The sequence below is a fragment of the Aquarana catesbeiana genome, linkage group LG11, assembly GCF_042186555.1.
Source record: "Aquarana catesbeiana isolate 2022-GZ linkage group LG11, ASM4218655v1, whole genome shotgun sequence".
Lineage (NCBI taxonomy): Eukaryota > Metazoa > Chordata > Amphibia > Anura > Ranidae > Aquarana > Aquarana catesbeiana.
The window spans coordinates 27,682,978-27,701,414 of NC_133334.1; the positions used below are offsets into that span (position 1 = coordinate 27,682,978).

The window sequence follows — 18,437 nt, forward strand, 5'->3', positions numbered from 1 at the left end:
ATTGACTTCTATGGGGAAACTCTCTTTGATATGCCAGTGCTTTGGATTACAAGCATTCTCCTGAAACTGATTATGCTTGTAATCCAAGGTTCCACTGTATATTGAATTATATTATGTATATATATATATATATATATATATATAGATATATATATAGAGAGAGAGAGAGAGATATATATATCTCTCTCTCTCTCTCTCTCTCTATATATATATATATATATATATATATATATCTATATATATATATAGATATATATATAGATATATATATCTATATTATATTATATTATATTATATTATATTATATATTGGATTGATCGGATTGTAAAAAAAGAAACATATTTGAGCTTCGGTAAAATACAAAAAAACTGTTTTGGAAATTCAGCTGTGTTTATAAATTGAAATCACAGCTGAATGAGTGAATCGAGCCATCCCCCACCTTAAGCATTTATTGCTGATGTTTCAATGTGTAAGGAAGGTCCAGTGTGTTCCAATACTAGGAGACCAGTTCATGTCAATACACTTGTTTATGTGCCCATGCATGCGCCACATTGTATGGGCACCAAATGGCCTACTTAAGATGAAATGTGACATGGACAGAATACTGAGTGATCGCCAGCTTGTTCTGGATTTACCTGTGACCTAACCTGTTAACGTTGTCTCCTGTGTACAACTTCACTTGCCCCTGATCTGTCTCTGGATTCCTGTCTACCCATTGTGGCCTTGGCCTGTGTTTTGAGCTCTGCATTCTGCCTTCTGATTTGGTACCTCACTGCCTGGCTATTAACTGACCTTGGTTTGTATCCTGACACTGCCTCTGCCTTAAGTTCCTGTACCTCGTTGTCCGGCTGTTCCTAATTGTGGCCTGTATTCCTATACTGTCCCTGCTTTTTGTTTTATTACTTTGCTGCCCAGCAGTTGACAATCTTCGGCTTGTGTCCCTATTTCATTCTTGTCTACTGATCAGGTGCTACCATGTTTCTGCTTCTCGTCCTTACCCGGTTGTCCGCAGTCATCTGTGCCTCACATCTAACAGCTGATACTGCCTGCAACATCGGCCCACTTGCCACTCTGTCCTCACATCTCCTGTCACCACTACCAGTGGTGTTGGACAAGAGGAGCAAGAGAAGCCCCTTGTATAGCTAGATCTCCACCAGGTTTGTGACACAATGGATCTCCATCCGTTTTTTATCAAGAGCCTTGATAAAGATGGAAGGTAGATCCATCAAAATGTCGGAGACAATAATTGAGCTTTTACTTGATATCTCTGTTTTAAGCCCCATGAGTGATTCTTGTGTGATAATAACTACTTGGTGAATTGCACCTGGATATTTACTGAATATATGTATTCATATACATGTACACTATATCATCATAAGTATTGGGACGCCTGCCTTTACATGCATATGAACTTTAATGGCGTCCAAGTCTTAGTCCGTAGGGTTCAATATTGAGTTGGCCCACCCTTTGCAGCTATAACAGCTTCAACTCTTCTGGAAAGGCTTTCCACAAGGTTTAGGAGTGTGTCTATGGGAATGTTTGACCATTCTTCCAGAAGAGCATTTGTGAGGTCAGGCACTGATGTTGGACAAGAATACCTGGTTCGCAGCCTCCGCTCTAATTCATCCCAAAGGTGTTCGTCCAACATCAGTGCCTGACCTCACAAATGCTCTTCTGGAAGAATGATCAAACATTCCCATAGACACACTCCTAGACCTTGTGGACGGCCACAAGGTTTAGGAGTTGAAGCTGTTATAGCTGCAAAGGGTGGGCCAACTCAATATTGAACCCTACGGACTAAGGCTGGGATGCCATTAAAGCTCATATGCTTGTAAAAGCAGGTGCCACAATACTTTTGGTAATATAGGCTATGTATTAATATAAATGTAAGAACCGATCAAAAGCCATTATAGTTTCAATTTAACAAAAATATCTTAACAAAAAAGGATGAAAGTGACACATATTTTGTAAGTTCAATTTGTTGGGTTTTTTTTACTATTCACAGCCGTAACCAACACATTTAGGGGGCTCATTGGTTTCCCTTCATTAGGACTCTTAGGGGAGAGGAAAAAATGTAATAATACCCTGAAACCAGGGTGAACTGCTTACAGGGATTTCTTGAGTATGTATGTTCACTTATGCCGTGTACCCACGATCAGATTTTCCAGCAGGAAATGTTGGATGTCAGGCTGTTAGCAGAAAATCCAACCGTGTGTACGCTCCATCGGACAATTGTTATTGGACTTTCCACCAACAAATGTTGGCTAGCATATTCTCAAAATTTCCGCCAACAAATGCGTGTTGTCGGGCTTTCCGATCGTGTGTACAAAAGTCCGTCGGACAAAAGTCCGAAGTACAAACACGCATGCTCGGAATCAAGGACGAGCCAGAAGTGCTTGGTCTTGTAAAACTAGCGATCACAATGGAGATATCACATGGGCTCACCGTACGTCTTGTACGTCACTACATTCGTAATTGTTGGGCAACATTTGTGTGAGCGTGTGTATGCAAGACAAGTTGGAGCCAACACCCTTCGAACAAAATTCCACGGTTTTGTTGTCCAATCGTGAGTAGGAGGCATTAGGTTGCCAGTGTAAGTTGTGAAAACATATTGGCAACTGCTGTATGTTTTTAATGGCGCGGGGGGGGGGGGGGGATCAGTGGACTTACTAAATATTTGTGACACTCTCAATCTGTCAAATATTTTTATTTACTGGCACTATGAGGACCACTCTGGGCCCACCTGCTTGTGGAGAGCGACCTTTGTCTCCAGAATTGAGGTCAAAGTTATGGTCAGCGCTCCAACAACACTTCAACCTCTTTAATGCAAAATAGGACATAGTTGGTCGTTTTAAGATGGTTGATGGTGGGCAGGCTCTATAGGATTCTAGGAAGTCTACCTATCTACCAAGTGGTAATCACATCACCTGGATTGGGTTATGTGTAGCCACTCCAAATCTAAATCTTTCTGTTCATATTGCCGATTTAAAAAAAATGCCCCATGCACAGAGATGTTCTTTATAAATGTGCTTTATGCTCCATTTGCCTTGGGACTCAGAAACAAGCACATCACTATTCTAATGTTCAAGTTAACAGAAAAGCCGGGAGTAGAGCCCAGTTACAGTATGTGACCTGCCATTTCCTCCCACCACATAGTACTCTTAGGTTCCACATTTTAGTCAGGATTTTATGAATGGGCTGTAAAATACAGGCCACCGTGTAGAGTGACACTGTGGTATCCGGTGGAAAACTGAGAGTGGTATCTGCTCTTTGCTATACAGTATATAGTCTTCTATGTGTACAGTGATTATTGTACATCTATGTAAATTTCAAAAAAATAGATAACTTTATTTAAAATTGTTAAATTTTAATCTACTTCAAGGAAAATATCTGTAGGCAAATTTTTAAGCGATCAGCTGACAGTAAGGCTGTGGGTCACCAGAGAGTCAACAGGCACCCTCATGGCATTTGTAACCACTTCAAGGGGGTTGAAATAACCCATCTTTGGTTTGCACTGAGGGATGCTAATGAGTTCTATAGCCAGACGGAAGTCTGCAGTACACCATAAGAATTACCCGGGTTTACCTTCTTTTTCTCCAGATCAGAAATCCCAAACCAGCAATGGCTACAGCGCCAAAAATACCACCAACCACTCCTCCGATAAGGCCGCCTAGAAGAAAATGTGAATGTTAAGGAAGGGAAAAACAAAAATCACAAAGTGACATTTTAAGGTAGTTTAATTTATTTAACTTAATGTTCTTTGAATTTGCTTTTTTATTTTTCATTTTTTTTAATCGTTGTGTACTTTCACTGTAAATTTTTTAAAAAAACAGGTTTTTTTGCTGCCTGTTTTTTAATCCTGTAAAAAAATTTTTTTGAACTTCCGATTTTTTTTTCGAATTTCCAAATTTCAGGTTTTTTTCGGATCTCAAATTTCAGATTTTTTTCGAATTTCCGAATTTTTTTTGAATTTACGAATTATCGAATATTTGAATTTACAAATATTTGGAAAAGTTAGTTAAACGGGTTTTCGTTAATTAGTATATTTGTTGAAATTTGTTAAGAAACAAATTTACTAAAACTGGAGCGTGCAAAATCTGGTGCAACTCTGCATAGAAGCCAATCCAGGTTTTTTTGCCAAAGCTGAAGTTAGAAGCCGATTGGCTAACATGCACCAAATTTTGCACTCTCCAGTCTTAGTCAACCCCTCAGTGTGTGATGTTCAGGTTTTAGTTTTACATTTGCAACAGCATCTGTCATCACTCATCAGCAGAACCTCGCTGAATAGGAAATACTGCCGCATGTCTTAGATATACGCAGAACAGGTCTGAGCATTGGCGGACACAAAATTCTGTATGCATACCCGTCATTTTCACACCTGTGTAAATGGGCTGTTTTCACTACCAGTTTGAGAGTGCTAGCATACCATTTCACAGCAGGTGATAAGATTTTTTTAAATCCCAAACATATAATATATAAAAATAAGAAGCAAAAGTCTTATAACAGGCAGCATCATTCAACCCCTTCCTCCAAGCCTAGGCTGCCACAGACCCATCATTACAACAGCATCAGCTCAAAGTACTGGCCAGTTGCGGCTGGTAGGCTGTTCTTCTGGGGGGGGGGGGCAGAAAACCACCAGCACTACCCCCCTCCGGGCGGCGCGGCACTGATGCACCCCCCTTAACCAGGGGTGGCCGTGGGGCTCACAGCACTGTCAGCCAGCACCCCCCCAGGGAGGTCCAGCACTTATTATGCAGTGAGCTGTGTCCTCCTCTACTCTCCTGCTGTGTCCTCTGGGCAGCGGCGGGTCCAGCTCCAGTGTGTCTCCTCTTCCACAGCGCTAGGCATCCAATAGAATCGCCTGGCGCTTTGGCCAATCAGGAAACAGGTCTCACTGACCTGCCTCCTGATTGGCAGGGAGTAACTGTAGTGTGAAAATAGCAAAAACTTTTTCGCTATGATCACACAATTGGGTGGGATCAGGGCGTACTCTCTGTGCCCTGAGCCCACCCTATTTTGAAGCCTATCAGAGCCTCTGGTTCTACACAGGTGTTTCAAATAACACACCCTCCGCCCACCCCCGCCATAGGAATTCATGTGGCCGGCATCCTGAAAGGGGCCGGGCACATGAATAGGGAGGGCGGTGGAGGTGTTGTGGGATCGGCGCCCGTGGACTGGCCCAGTAGAATATTAAGTATAGAATTAGCAGTGACACTAGGTAGTAGCTACACATTGTTTCACTCCCAGCTATAGACCAGGAGAATATTAGAACATGTGTAGGACATATAAGTAGACTGGAACAGTCTAAGGGGTTGATTTACTAGGCAAATAGACTGTGCACTTTGCAAAGTGCAGTTGCACACTGCAAGAGAAGTTGCTCCAGAATTTAGTAAATGAGCAGAAGCTCTGACTTTCTGACTTTTCAAAAAATGCTGTTTATTAAATTTTTCTTGCACGTTATTGGGTATTCCTAGAAAAGTGAAGCTTTACCTCATTTACTAAGCTCTGGAGCAACTACACTTTGCAAAGTGCACAGTCTATTTTCCTTTAGTAAATCAATCCCTAAGTTTCCCACTACTCATGACCACAGGATAGGTTTGGACAGTTATTAGGAGCAGACTGGAACAGTCTGTGTTCTTGCAGCTAAAGACCACAAGATGGATAGCACACTACCCTAAGAGCCCATTCACACAGGGGCAACACGACTTCCAGCGCGACTTTGGGAGGCAACTTGGACACGACTTGAGTATGAATCACAGCACGACTTGGAGCAACTTACAACACAACTTGAAGTCGCCTCCAGGACAGGGAACTTTACAACTGGCCAATCAGAGCTTATCAGCTGTGTGTGAGAAGGAGGGGGCTGGCTGTTTAGTGGAGGAAATTACTTTCTGTTTCCTTTCTGCTTCCTGTAAAGTTGCCTCAGTATGAACAGTGATCAGACTTGGAGGCAACTTCCATTGAAATCAATGGGTACAAGTTGCCTTCAAGTCGGATTGAAGTAGTACAGGAACCTTTTCTGAAGTCGGAGCGACTGCAGTAGTGTGCATTAAGACAGATCCATTCATTTACATTGATTTTTTCATGTAGCGCGACTTGAGGCGACTAGGGGCGACTTGGGGCAACTTGAAGTCGGATCCAAAGTTGCCCCTGTGTGAATGGGCTCATACTGGAACAGTTTGTAATATCCACAGCTGAGGACCATAGATAATCAGCAGCTCAGGAGATTGGGTTTTACTCATAAATCCCAGTAGAAGCAAGCAGTGGCGGCTGGTGCTCAAACTTTTTGGGGGGATGCAAACACACTGAAAAATTCTGAAAAAAACCCCCCATCAATTGCAGCCTCGCTGTACCATCAATTGCCACCACTGTACCATCAAACGCAGCCACTGTGCCCATCAATTGCCACCACTGTGCCCATCAATTGCCACCACTGTGCCCATCAAACGTAGGCACTGTGCCCATCAATTGCCACCACTGTGCCCATCAATTGCCACCACTGTGCCCATCAATTGCCACCACTGTGCCCATCAATTGCCACCACTGTGCCCATCAAACGTAGGCACTGTGCCCATCAATTGCCACCACTGTGCCCATCAATTGCCACCCCTGTGCCCATCAAACGTAGCCACTGTGCCCATCAATTGCCACCACTGTGCCCATCAATTGCCGCCACTATGCCCATCAAATGTAGGCACTGTGCCCATCAATTGCCACCACTGTGCACATCAATTGCCGCCGCTGTGCCCATCAAACACAGCCACTGTGCCATATCAAATGCTCCCACTGTGCCATCAAATGCTCCCACTGTGCCCCATCAAATGCTCCCACTGTGCCATATCAAATGCTGCCAGTGTGCCCCCTGCCCACCGTCTGCACTTACCCTGTCTCGGTGGGACAGCTCCTCGATGCTCCTCAATGTCTTCTCCCGTCCTCTCTTCCCGTCATCTGCTATGATTGGACGCCTGATAAGCGTCCAATTACAGCGTCGTTTCAGCCAATCAGGTGACAGGTAACAGATCCGAGCACCTGATTGGCGGAGAGGCGGTTTAGTGTTAGGAAAGCGAATTGTGCATGGCGCTCGCAGGTCACCTTTTTTGACACCTATTAGAGCCTATAGCTCTAATCAGGTGCTTCAAAAACACCCCCCCGCTGTAATTCAGGGGCCGGGCGCCTGAATAGGGGGTGGCAGCGGCGGCCATAGATAGATTCATGCAATGCATGAATCTATCTATTGGTGCTAGAGGGGGTGGCAGGAGAGAGGGGGCGGCACCCGTGCGCCCTTATCGATGAACTGCCACTGGAAGCAAGGCCATGTGCTCGATTCAGGGTAGGGAGTAGTATACTGTAGCAGCTCCCTGAAGCACACAGTCCCCCTTCCTCCAGGGGAAGAACAGATCTCTCTGGACTCCTGGCTATTTACTTGCCTCCTACTCAATATCTCAAAAAACCCTGTTTAGGGGGTCTTAAAAAAATAGGTGTGGGGTGGGAGAGGGGGTTTAGCATAGTTCCGCAGCCCTCATATAAATAAAGAAAACTAAGTAGGATTTTTTAGTGCTGGAGTTATCAGAAAAGAGCACCTGAAATACTAAGTAGCAATTTCTATTTTTTTTTGTTTTAAGTTATTCAATGTGTACTGTATGAGAACATGTAACAAATAAGAAGTTGGTGTTATCCCAATTTGGTTGCAAAAGTGAAAATACACTTTAAGTGACAAATCAAAGGGGTTGTAAACTTTCGTGTTTTTTCACCTTAATGCATCCTATGCATTAAGGTGAAAAACTTCTGTCAGTCACCGGCCCCCTAGCCCCCCCGTCTTACTTACCTGAGCCCTGGAATTTCCAACGGCGAGGACGCGCTGCGCATCTCTCCGGGGTTCTCGCAAACTTGATTGGATAGATTGATAGCAGCGCAGCCATTGGCTCTTGCTGCTGTCAATTAAACCCAATGATGCGGGCGACGGCGGGGCCGAGTCCGACAGTCATGTCTATGGACGCAAATGCTGGACTCAGGAGCGCACCCGCAAGGTAACCCCCTCGGGAGAGTGCTTCTTCTAGGGGGTCATCTGATGTGGGGAGGAGCCACGAGAGCCGCTGGGGGACCCCAGAAATCGAGGTTCGGGGCCACTCTGTGCAAAACGAGCTGCACAGTGGAGGCAAGTATGATATGTTTGTTATTTAAAAAAAAAAACAAAAAAACGATCCTTTACAACCACTTTAAAGCCCATTTCCAACTAATATTTGTAAGCAGCTACAGCAAATTAAAATAATTGTAGCTAAAAGTTCAAGAGAAGAAAGATCTTACTATTATCGGCAGGTTCGCTGACAGGGGCACTGTGGTAACTGATGTCAACATTTTTGTCGATATTCATAGCTTCATTTAGGGATGAGCGAACGTCCTGCACAATCCTTGGTTCCTCTATAAGATCTGAAAAATAATTCAGTGTCAGAATCACATCTCTATTTACAAGTTAACCACTTGTTTACCAGGGCAATTTAAAAAAAAATATTTTTGCACACATGTTACCCACTTCAGTCCCCAGAAGGTTTTACCCCCCTTAATGACCAGAGCAGTTTTTGCGATTTGGCACTGCGCCGCTTTAACTGACAATTGCGCAGTCATGCACAACAAAATTGATGCCCTTTTTTTCCCCACAAATAGAGCTTTCTTTTGGTGGTATTTGATCACCTCTGCGTTTTTTTTTTGTTTGCGCTATAAACAGAAGAAGACCAACAATTTTGAAAAAAAAAACAATATTTTTTACTTTTTGCTATAATAAATAGCCCCAAAAAATATATAAAAAAATAATTTCTTACTCAGTTCAGGCCGATGTGTATTCTTCTACATATTTTAGGTATAAAAAAAAAATCGCAATAAGTGTATATTGATTGGTTTGCACAAAAGTTATAGTGTCTACAAAATAGGGGATAGATTTATGGCATTTTTATTATAAATTTTTTTAAAATTAGTAATGGCGGTGAACAGCGGTTTTTATCGGGACTGCGACATTGCGGCGGACACATTTATACAGCGATCAGAGCTAAAAATAGCCACTGATTACTGTATAAATATCACTGACAGGGAAGGGGTTAAACACTAGGGGGCGAGCAAGGGGTTAAGTGTGTTCCCTCAGCGTGTTCTAACTGTAAGGGGGATGGGCTACCACTGACATGACAGAGATCACTGTTCCTGATGACAGGGAGCAGAAGATTTCTGTCCTGTCACTAGGAAGAACAGGGAAATGTTACATGCATTTCCCCTTTCTGCCTCTCCTTGCCGTGATCGCAGGCCGCCGGCAGACGACGAGTCCGCGGGCCGCTGGTGGCGTGCACGTGCCCGCTATCCTGCGATGACAAAGGTACATACGGGTACGCCCTTTCTGCATTTTTGCAATTTTTTTTTTTGCTAGAAATTACTGTAAACCCCCCAAAAGTACAATTTTTCAAAAAAGCAGAGACCCTAAAGAATAAAATGTGGTAGTTGCAATTTTCTAACAGAACGCTCCCGATTGCAGCTTGCGATCAGAAGCTTTCTGATCATGTGACCGCTGTGACAGCCAATCGCGGTGGTCACATGATCATAAACCTGCCCCGCCTCCTGGCATTCTAAATCCCTTAAGGGGCTGGGAGGCACCAGCTCCAAGGGGTTAAGGTATAAGAAAAAAACTAAAGAACCTATAGCACAAAGAGAAAATGTGAAAAATATTCACTATAAATACATTATACTTGTTAAATACCTGCAAGATCAGAATCAGAAAAGCTGGTAACGGCTGCTGTTGACTGATCTTCATCGATAATGCCTGTGGCTTCATAATAGTTTATAGTAGAAAAGCCTGCTATGCTGACCCTGGAAGTCAAAAGATCATTGTCCATCTATATATAGGAATTTGTGATTTTGCAGCAAAATTCAACAATTTCACACAACCTCTAGTTCCACAATGCAGACTGCTTAGAGGAAATTGGTTTAAGAACCATATAGATTTTTATTTTCTAAGAAAGGCAAAAGAAATCAGCATTTATCTTATTATTAGGGATGAGAAATGTTTCTGCAACTTTAACAACTTTACCAAAATTTGATCAAAATTAGTCTCAAGTTGCACCATAGACATTGCTTAGAAGAGCCTTGTGATTACCATCTCAGGGATGACATTGAAGTCAATGACAAACAAAGCCAACCCTAGCCATAATGCTTGTCCTACTACCAAACCTTTGATAAACAAAGCCAACCCCCAGCCAATATGCTTGTTCTGCAACCAACGCTTTAATAAACAAAGCCGACCCTATTCATAATGCTTGTCCTACTACCAACCCTTTGATAAACAAAGCCAACCCTAGCCATAATGCTTGTCCTGCTACCAACGCTTTAATAAACAAAGCCAACCCTATCCATAATGCTTGTCCTACTACCAAACCTTTGATAAACAAAGCCAACCCCCAGACATAATGCTTGTCCTACTACCAAACCTTTGATAAACAAAGCCAACCCTAGCCATAATGCTTGTCCTACTACCAAACCTTTGATAAACAAAGCCAACCCTAGCCATAATGCTTGTCCTGCTACCAACGCTTTAATAAACAAAGCCAACCCCCAGCCATAATGCTTGTCCTACTACCAAACCTTTGATAAACAAAGCCAACCCCCAGCCATAATGCTTGTCCTACTACCAACCCTTTGATAAACAAAGCCAACCCTAGTCATAATGTTTGCCGTACTACCAACCCTTTGAATAACAAAGCCAACACTAGCTATAATGCTTGCCCTATTACCAACCTTTTGATAAACAAAGCCAAACCTAGCCTCAATGTTTGCCGTACTTCCAACCCTTTGATAAACAAAGCCAACCCTAACCATAATGCTTGCCCTATTACCAACCCTTTAATAAACAAAGCCAACCATAGCCATAATGCTTGTCCTACTACCAACCCTTTGATAAACAAAGCCACATGACCACCAAGTTATTACCAACTTGAGGATCACATGACTATATTTATAAAATAACCCAATTGTTTCCAAAAATTAAGAAAACTCTAATTTTTGCTTATCCAAGGTCATTATACAGAGACCTTCCATAAAATGTATATGTAATATTTTTTCACATTCTTCCACCTCCAGTCAATATAACAGAGTTTCAATTTAGTGTACGAGCAATGCGATTCTGGATTTATAAACACAGGGGGTACCTCACTGCATGGAGGTTAAGGTTAATTCTGCTGTATTACCAGTATTGTAAGTCGGGGTCCAATGGTCCATTAAAGTATCCTCTTGATACAGTGCCATCTCCTACATTGACACTAATCTCATTTTCATGGCCAGTTTTCTGTGTCTCCTGCTGCTCAACGACAGAGGTAACATAAGTCGTGGTCAACCCATTTATAAAATCATTATAGGTTTTTGCTAATGATTCTTCAGTTGGTTGCTCAACTGCAAGATAAAAAAAAAAAATAAAGAACGATCAATAAGATAGAATGACCAATGAAAATACTTTTTATAAACAAAATTTTGATTTCTAAATTTGATGGATTTGGCCTAGCCTCTGTTTTTTTCCTGTAACAATCCTCATTTCCATTTAATCTGCCTATTTGTAAAGAGAGTGTTTCATTTTTTTTTAGGTACTGCTGTGAAAAAAAAGTTTTGCTTGTTGTGAATAATGTTACCAAGAAGTGCTTTTAGTCATAATTTTAATTACAGATGCATATTAACCTCCTGACCAGGCCATTTTGTGTGATACGGCACTGCGTTACTTTACCTGACAATTGTGCAGTCATGCAACACAGTACCCAAATAAAATTTATGTAGTTTTTTTTCACAATAATAGCTTTCTTTTGGTTGTATTTGACCACCACTGTTTTTTTATTTTGTTTTTTTGCACTATAAAAAAAAAAAAGACTGACAATTTTGAAAAAAAAAGAAACAATATTTTTTACTTTCTGCTAAAAAACATATCACATAAAAAAAATTAAAGCCTAATTTCTTCATAAATGTAGGCCAATATGTATTCTACTACATGCTTTTGTTAAAAAAATCCCAATAAGTGTATATTGATTGGTTTGAGCAAAAGTTATAGCGTCTACAAACTATGGGATATATACTTATTATTATTTTTTTTTAACACTAATTTCTTCATAAATGTAGGCCAATGAGTATTCTACTACATGCTTTCGTTGTAGAATTGGATACATACTGGATTTTTTAATTTTATTTTTTTAATACTAGTAATGGTGCTGTTCAGCAAATTTTAGCGGGACTGTGATATTGCGGCAGACAGTCTGACACTAACTGTCACTTTGTGGGATCCAGTGACACTAATATAGTGATCAGTGCTAAAAATATGCACTGTCACTGTACTAATGACACTGGCTGGGAAGGGGTTAACCATATAAGGCGATCGAATAGTTGAATGTATGCCTAACCAGTGTTTGTGTTTACTATGTGTGCTGCTTTTACTAAGTGAAGTAATTGTATTTTATTCCCTGCTTTGCAGGGACACAAAATCCATCACTTTCCCCTTGTCGGAACGGTGCTCTGCCCTGATTACATAGGCAGAGCTCCATTTTGTGTCTCTCCTTTCTAATCAGCGGGTGCTGGTGGATTATCTATTGGCAGACAACCGCGCGGAATTCCCGGATCACGTACTAGGTAGGTGATCCGGTGCAGGAAAGCCGCTCTGTCGCCGTGTAACTAAGTTATGTGATCGGCAAGAGGTTAAGACAACCATGCTAACACATTACATATCTGGATCAGCGCATAGCTCCCAACTGTCCCTGATTTCGAGGGACTGTCCCTGATTTGGAGCAATGTCCCTCTGTCCCTCATTCCTCCTCATTTGTCCCTCATTTTTGGTCTGATCTATATAGTTGTATATAAAATGCACTTTTTTTCTATCAAAAAGTGTTTTCCAGAGCTAAACCTTTCATCTGATTTCTAAATTGCTGCATTTGTAAATTCCAAAAGTCAATATAAAGGAATAGTAGTGGTAAAAAAAAAAGGAATTGTGGGTTTAACCAATCTTGTTTTTTTGTAAAATTCTCCTTTTGCTGATGGGTGTCCCTCATTCCCATCTCAAAATGTTGGGAAGTATGTCAGCGTTCTGCTCTGTGGTGCTTCACGAAGGTTGTGCTTTACTGATTCTTCTCACAATGCAAGTGTAGGAGTTGGCCAACTAATTGAAAATAATTTTCTCCCTGTGTGGCCAAGATGGTATCTTAACAACAGTTAAAGCACATTAGATTCAGCCAACGTTGTCCTTCAAAAAGTAAATGTTAGTCATTTTTGAATAATATAATGGTTACTGAATATTCTGCAGCTGCTCTTTTCGTCTAGGATAACTTTTCATTCATTCCATTGTATGGCCATGATCAGGTTGCCAAATCAGTGTAGGTCCTGTTCCTAGATCCCACCCCCTGATGACATCATCCATGTGCCCTATGTGTGCCCTGGACCTGTCCCTTGAGGGCACATCATCATGAGCTCACAGAAGAATGCTGCACAGAAAAGTGGCAAGGTATTAAGTTGCATTTCACACTGGATATTTAAAAATATGTACTGTACTTACTGCAAGTATATTATACTTACAGGCAGGGCTTTTTTTTATCGGGAACGCAGTCCCGGCACCTCCAGCACTGAATGTATTGACAAGAGGTGATGGGGTGTGCTGGAGGGTCTATTGATGCTGCCTACTGAGGGATCTATTGCTGCTAGTGGGGATCTATTTTTGTGTGGGGGGGTCTATTGTTGCTGGGTAGGCCTATTGTTGCTGGCAAGGGGTTATTATGTTGCTGGGGGGTTCAATTGTTGCTGGGAGAGATCTACCATTGAGGGAGAGGACTATTGCTTCTGGCTGCTGGAGGGTCTTTTGATGATGGCTGCTGGGAGATCTGTTGTTGCTGCTGGGCGGGGGGTCTATTGTTGCTGTGGTGCAATTTTGTTGCTGACGGGGGGTACATTTTTGTGTGGGGGGGGCTATTGTTGCCTAATAGCACAGAATGATACGTTGTTCTGTATTTTCTAAAAAGGGCGGTAAAAGGAGCTGGGTAGGGGGTAGAACCAAGGGACAGTCCTCAGAGGTGGATAGGAGGTGGAACCAAGGGTCAGTCCTCAGAGGTGGGTAGGAGGTGGATCCAAGGGACAGTCCTCAGAGGTGGGTAGGGGGTGGAACCAAGGGACATTCCTCAGAGGTGGGTAGGGGGTGGAACCAAGGGACAGTCCTCAGAGGTGGGTAGGAGGTGGAAACAAGGGACAGTCCTCAGAGGTGGGTGGGAGGTGGAACCAAGGGACAGTCCAAAGAGGTGGGTAGGTAGTGGAACCAAGGGACAGTCCGCAGAGGTGGGTAGGGGATGGAGCCAAGCGACAGTCCTCAGAGGTTGGTAGGGGGTGGAACCAAGGGACAGTCCAAAGAGGTGGGTAGGTAGTGGAACCAAGGGACAGTCTTCAGAGGTTTGTAGGGGGTGGAACCAAGCGACAGTCCTCAGAGGTTGGTAGGGGGTGGAACCAAGGGACAGTCCTCAGAGGTGGGTAGGAGGTGGATCCAAGGGACAGTCCTCAGAGGTGGGTAGGGGGTGGAACCAAGGGACAGTCCTCAGAGGTGGGTAGGAGGTGAAACCAAGGGACAGTCCTCAGAGGTTGGTAGGGGGTGGAACCAAGGGACAGTCCTCAGAGGTGGGTAGGAGGTGGATCCAAGGGACAGTCCTCAGAGGTGGGTAGGGGGTGGAACCAAGGGACAGTCCTCAGAGGTGGGTAGGAGGTGGAACCAAGGGACAGTCCTCAGAGGTAGGTAGGGGGTGGAACCAAGGGACAGTCCTCAGAGGTGGGTAGGAGGCAAAGACGAAGGAAAACTGAGAAAAAAAACCCCTGCTTTCAGGTTATTCTTAGCAAAGCTGGGGTTTGCTTTTTAGTGAATACAATTATCAAACATTCAAACGACACGTTCTGAGCTTATTGTTTTTTGAGGAATAGGTTTTATGGATGGTTAGTACAATGATATACAGTTTATAGAAAATAAACATTTAAACTGCATACATTTTATTTGCTCAGTTGCACAGTTATCCTGCTAGTTAGTATTTTTGTGTTGAGTTATCTGTCCTTACCATTAGAATCAGTTGTCATGATGATAGCATAAGCCACCGTGGGTCCATATGAAGTTTCAAAACTTTGGAAGGTGATGTTCATAGCCTCCCCCGAGGATGAGCGAACAGCCTGCACATTGACTTGTTCCTCTAGAAGAACTGAAAAATAATTCATTAATAATTTCATGCTTCGGATAACGGAAACGGAGGCACACAGCGAATGGAACTGTATGTTCTCATGTTAATAATTTTGTGATATTCATTTTTGTAATTTCACCCTGATTAACATTTATCTAGGTGTCCATTTATGAAACTCTGATCAGCGATGATCCCCAGGATCACCGCTGATCACAGTCCATTAACGGTTTATGAAACAGAGATGATCGGGGGGGAGAACATGTTCTCAGCCGATCATCTCCACACACTGAGAATCTGTGATTGACTGACACAGAAATAACCACTTTATGAAGCTGCAATTTCAGCGATTCACTGGCGATCTGAGTCAGAATTTGCATTCCCCGATTCACCAGCTCAGAGGTGGAGAATCGGGGAGTGAAGAGAGAATCCCTTGGACTTCCCTGACAAGGGAGGTTTTGGACATTCACCTGAGAGGATTTCTAAGCCTGGCGCAGATATACCGGGGCTTAGAATTGGAGATATCCGTGGTCCAGGTCAGCAGGACCAGGAGGGCTGAGGAGGTTTTCTGTAAAGTTTTCTGTAAAGGTGAACTTACCCTTTAATAAACGGACACCTCCAGTGTTTCAGTGAATTTCTGGTACTGTAATCTCGTTATGTCTCACGAGATTCCAGTATCAGGGGCCGGTCTCCACTGTTCGAAGCGTTTGTAGATGGCTTCACTCTACACCTCGATCTACACCGATTCATAAACTGTCATCCACAGGAGAATGATCTCCACTGTGAATGTCGGAGAATGGGGCAGTGAAATTGTTTCACTGCTTTATAAACAGACACCTAAGTGTGGCACATTAGGTAGTTCATTTTAAATGGACATGTAGCTTCAAATTAATTCAGCAACAATAAATGAAAGGCCAACTCCAACTAATGATGTTTAAGCAGTTGATTTATGTTAAATTTATGTTAAATTGTGGCTAACAGTCCAAGAGGAGGAAAATCTCACTAGTATAGGCAGATATACCCGTAGATATGACAGGTGCACTCTGGTATTCTTGGACTCCAAGTGCTACCACACTTAAAGATATAGTTAGTCCCAGAGGATAGGCTGCATCCTTCTCCACTACTTGTTGATGGCCACTTCAGGGCTGAATGACGTTTAGCCCTGTCCTCTGAGCCTAGGCTATCATAGACTCACCCCTTGGGGTGTATCATCACAATGGCCTGAGCTTTGTGCTGTTGCAGGGTCTGTCCATTTCTATGGCTGGACAGAAGGAGAAAGAATTCAGGTTTACATATGTTAATTGATGCTTTTAAAAAGTAGGTGTGGTGGAAGGGTTTGGGGAAGAGGTAGGGAAGGACTGGGTGGGTCAGGAGGCTTCAAGTGTCCTTTAAGATATATGTGCCAAACCAAAAGAACCTAGTACAAATAGAAAATGTGAAAAATGTAAAAATACATTACACTAGGTGGATACCTATATTAGTAGTAGTAGTTATTGAAGCAGAATCAGAGAAGCCGGTAACTGTTGCTGCTGACCGATCTTCATTGATAGTGTTTGTGGCTGGATTGTATTTGATAGCAGTAAAGCCTACTATGTAGACCCTGAAAACCAAGAGATCATTGTCCATCGTATTATTAGAAATTAGTGATTTTGCAGCAAATGCAACAATTTCAATACATTTTTTATCGAAAATAGCCTCTAGTTCCACTATGCAGACTGCTTAGAGGAAATTGTCTTAAGAATCATATGGATTTATTTTTTCTAAGAAAGGCATGTGATCCCCATTCAGTGGCAGCCCATCCATAAGGGGTGTAGGCATGCCACCTCCCTAGTTTGCATGCGGGGCACCGGGCTAATGCATTCTATGAGGGCTAGCTTTTTTTTCAAGCAGCGCTGAGACTCTAATTGGCTTTAAAAAGGTTGAACCCTCCCACTTGCGATACTAGTGAATCAATATTCGCTATTGGTTTCAGGCTTCTCCTCCCGGCCAATAAAGACAGGAGGCGGATCTAAAGAAGACCAAGTTAGAGAGGAAGATGGTTAAGCTGTGGGCCATGTGACTGCTAGTGGGGTGAATGCGGACCTAGGGTTTATTTTTTGCCGCCCCCCCCCCAAAAAAAAAATGTTTAGCACCAGCCGCCACTGTCCCCATCCCAGTACTGAAATTGTTCAATGGCTTTGTTGATGAGCAAAGCCAACTATAGCTATACCACTTATCCTAACATTAAACCTTTGATAAACAAAGCCACATGACCCACCATATTATCACTGGCTTGAGGATTGCATGGCTACGTTGATACATTTTGCTGAAATAACACAAAGCACTGGAATTTCATTAAAGTGAAAACACAATTTTGCTCATAACTAGTTATTATTCAGACTTTCCAAAAAAAAATCTATAGTTGCATCTTTTCACATCCCTTTACCTCCAGTCAGTCTAGCAGTGCGTCAGCCTAGTGTCTGACCCATGTGATTCTGGATATGTAGACCCAAGGGGGGGTTATTGAATAAAACTGGAAAGTGCAAACTCTGGTGCTGCTCTGCATAGAAATCAGCTTTAGACATGTGCGTTTGTTTTGTTCCGAATTAATATTCAGACAAGTTTTTCGTTATTCGAATATGTCCGAGTACCCGAATTACAATATACAGTGGAACCTTGGATTACGAGCATAATTCGTTCCAGGAGAATGCTTGTAATCCAAAGCACTCGCATGTCAAAGTGAGTTTCCCCTTAGAAGTCAATGGAAACGAAGATAATTCGTTCCGCATTGACTTCTATTACATGCAATACCGCATGTGGCCAGAGGTGGAGGGGCAACGGAGAGCCTCGGAAATACTCCAGGACAGCTCGGAAAGCCTCGGAAACACTCAGGAACAGAGTATTTCCGAGTGTTTCCGAGTCATTCCGAGTATTTCCGAACTGCTCTGAATCATTCTGAGTGTCCCCGGCGCCCCCGCACCTCTGGCCAAATGCGGTACTGCACCACCCATTAGCTTGAATTCTGCTTGTTTTGAGAGACAACACTCGCATACCGAGTCAGAATTAAAAAAAAAAAAGTTGCTCGTCTTTCAAAACGCTCATTAACCGCGTTACTTGTAAACCAAGGTTCCACTGTAAACTAATTTTACCGAATGCCCTGAGTAATGTAACGGAATTCGTCCAAATTTTGGAAAATTTGGACTGACATTCGAATCTAATTTTACAGTGAACTCCAGTCGAATTCTAACTACACATATTGCT

At 42.7% G+C, this 18,437-nt stretch overlaps 1 protein-coding gene across 1 annotated transcript in view; it reads right to left on the reverse strand.

Annotated features, from left to right (window-relative positions):
* Nucleotides 1–18,437, reverse strand: part of LOC141111914 (uncharacterized) — a 118,084-nt gene that overhangs the window by 38,288 nt on the left and 61,359 nt on the right. The window contains exons 22-27 of the mRNA XM_073604126.1: nucleotides 16,670–16,797; nucleotides 15,084–15,221; nucleotides 11,220–11,421; nucleotides 9,737–9,846; nucleotides 8,305–8,427; nucleotides 3,586–3,670 (exon numbers count right to left, since the gene is read on the reverse strand). Coding sequence (XP_073460227.1) covers nucleotides 3,586–3,670; nucleotides 8,305–8,427; nucleotides 9,737–9,846; nucleotides 11,220–11,421; nucleotides 15,084–15,221; nucleotides 16,670–16,797 — 786 coding nt within the window. The remainder of the gene's footprint in view (nucleotides 1–3,585; nucleotides 3,671–8,304; nucleotides 8,428–9,736; nucleotides 9,847–11,219; nucleotides 11,422–15,083; nucleotides 15,222–16,669; nucleotides 16,798–18,437) is intronic.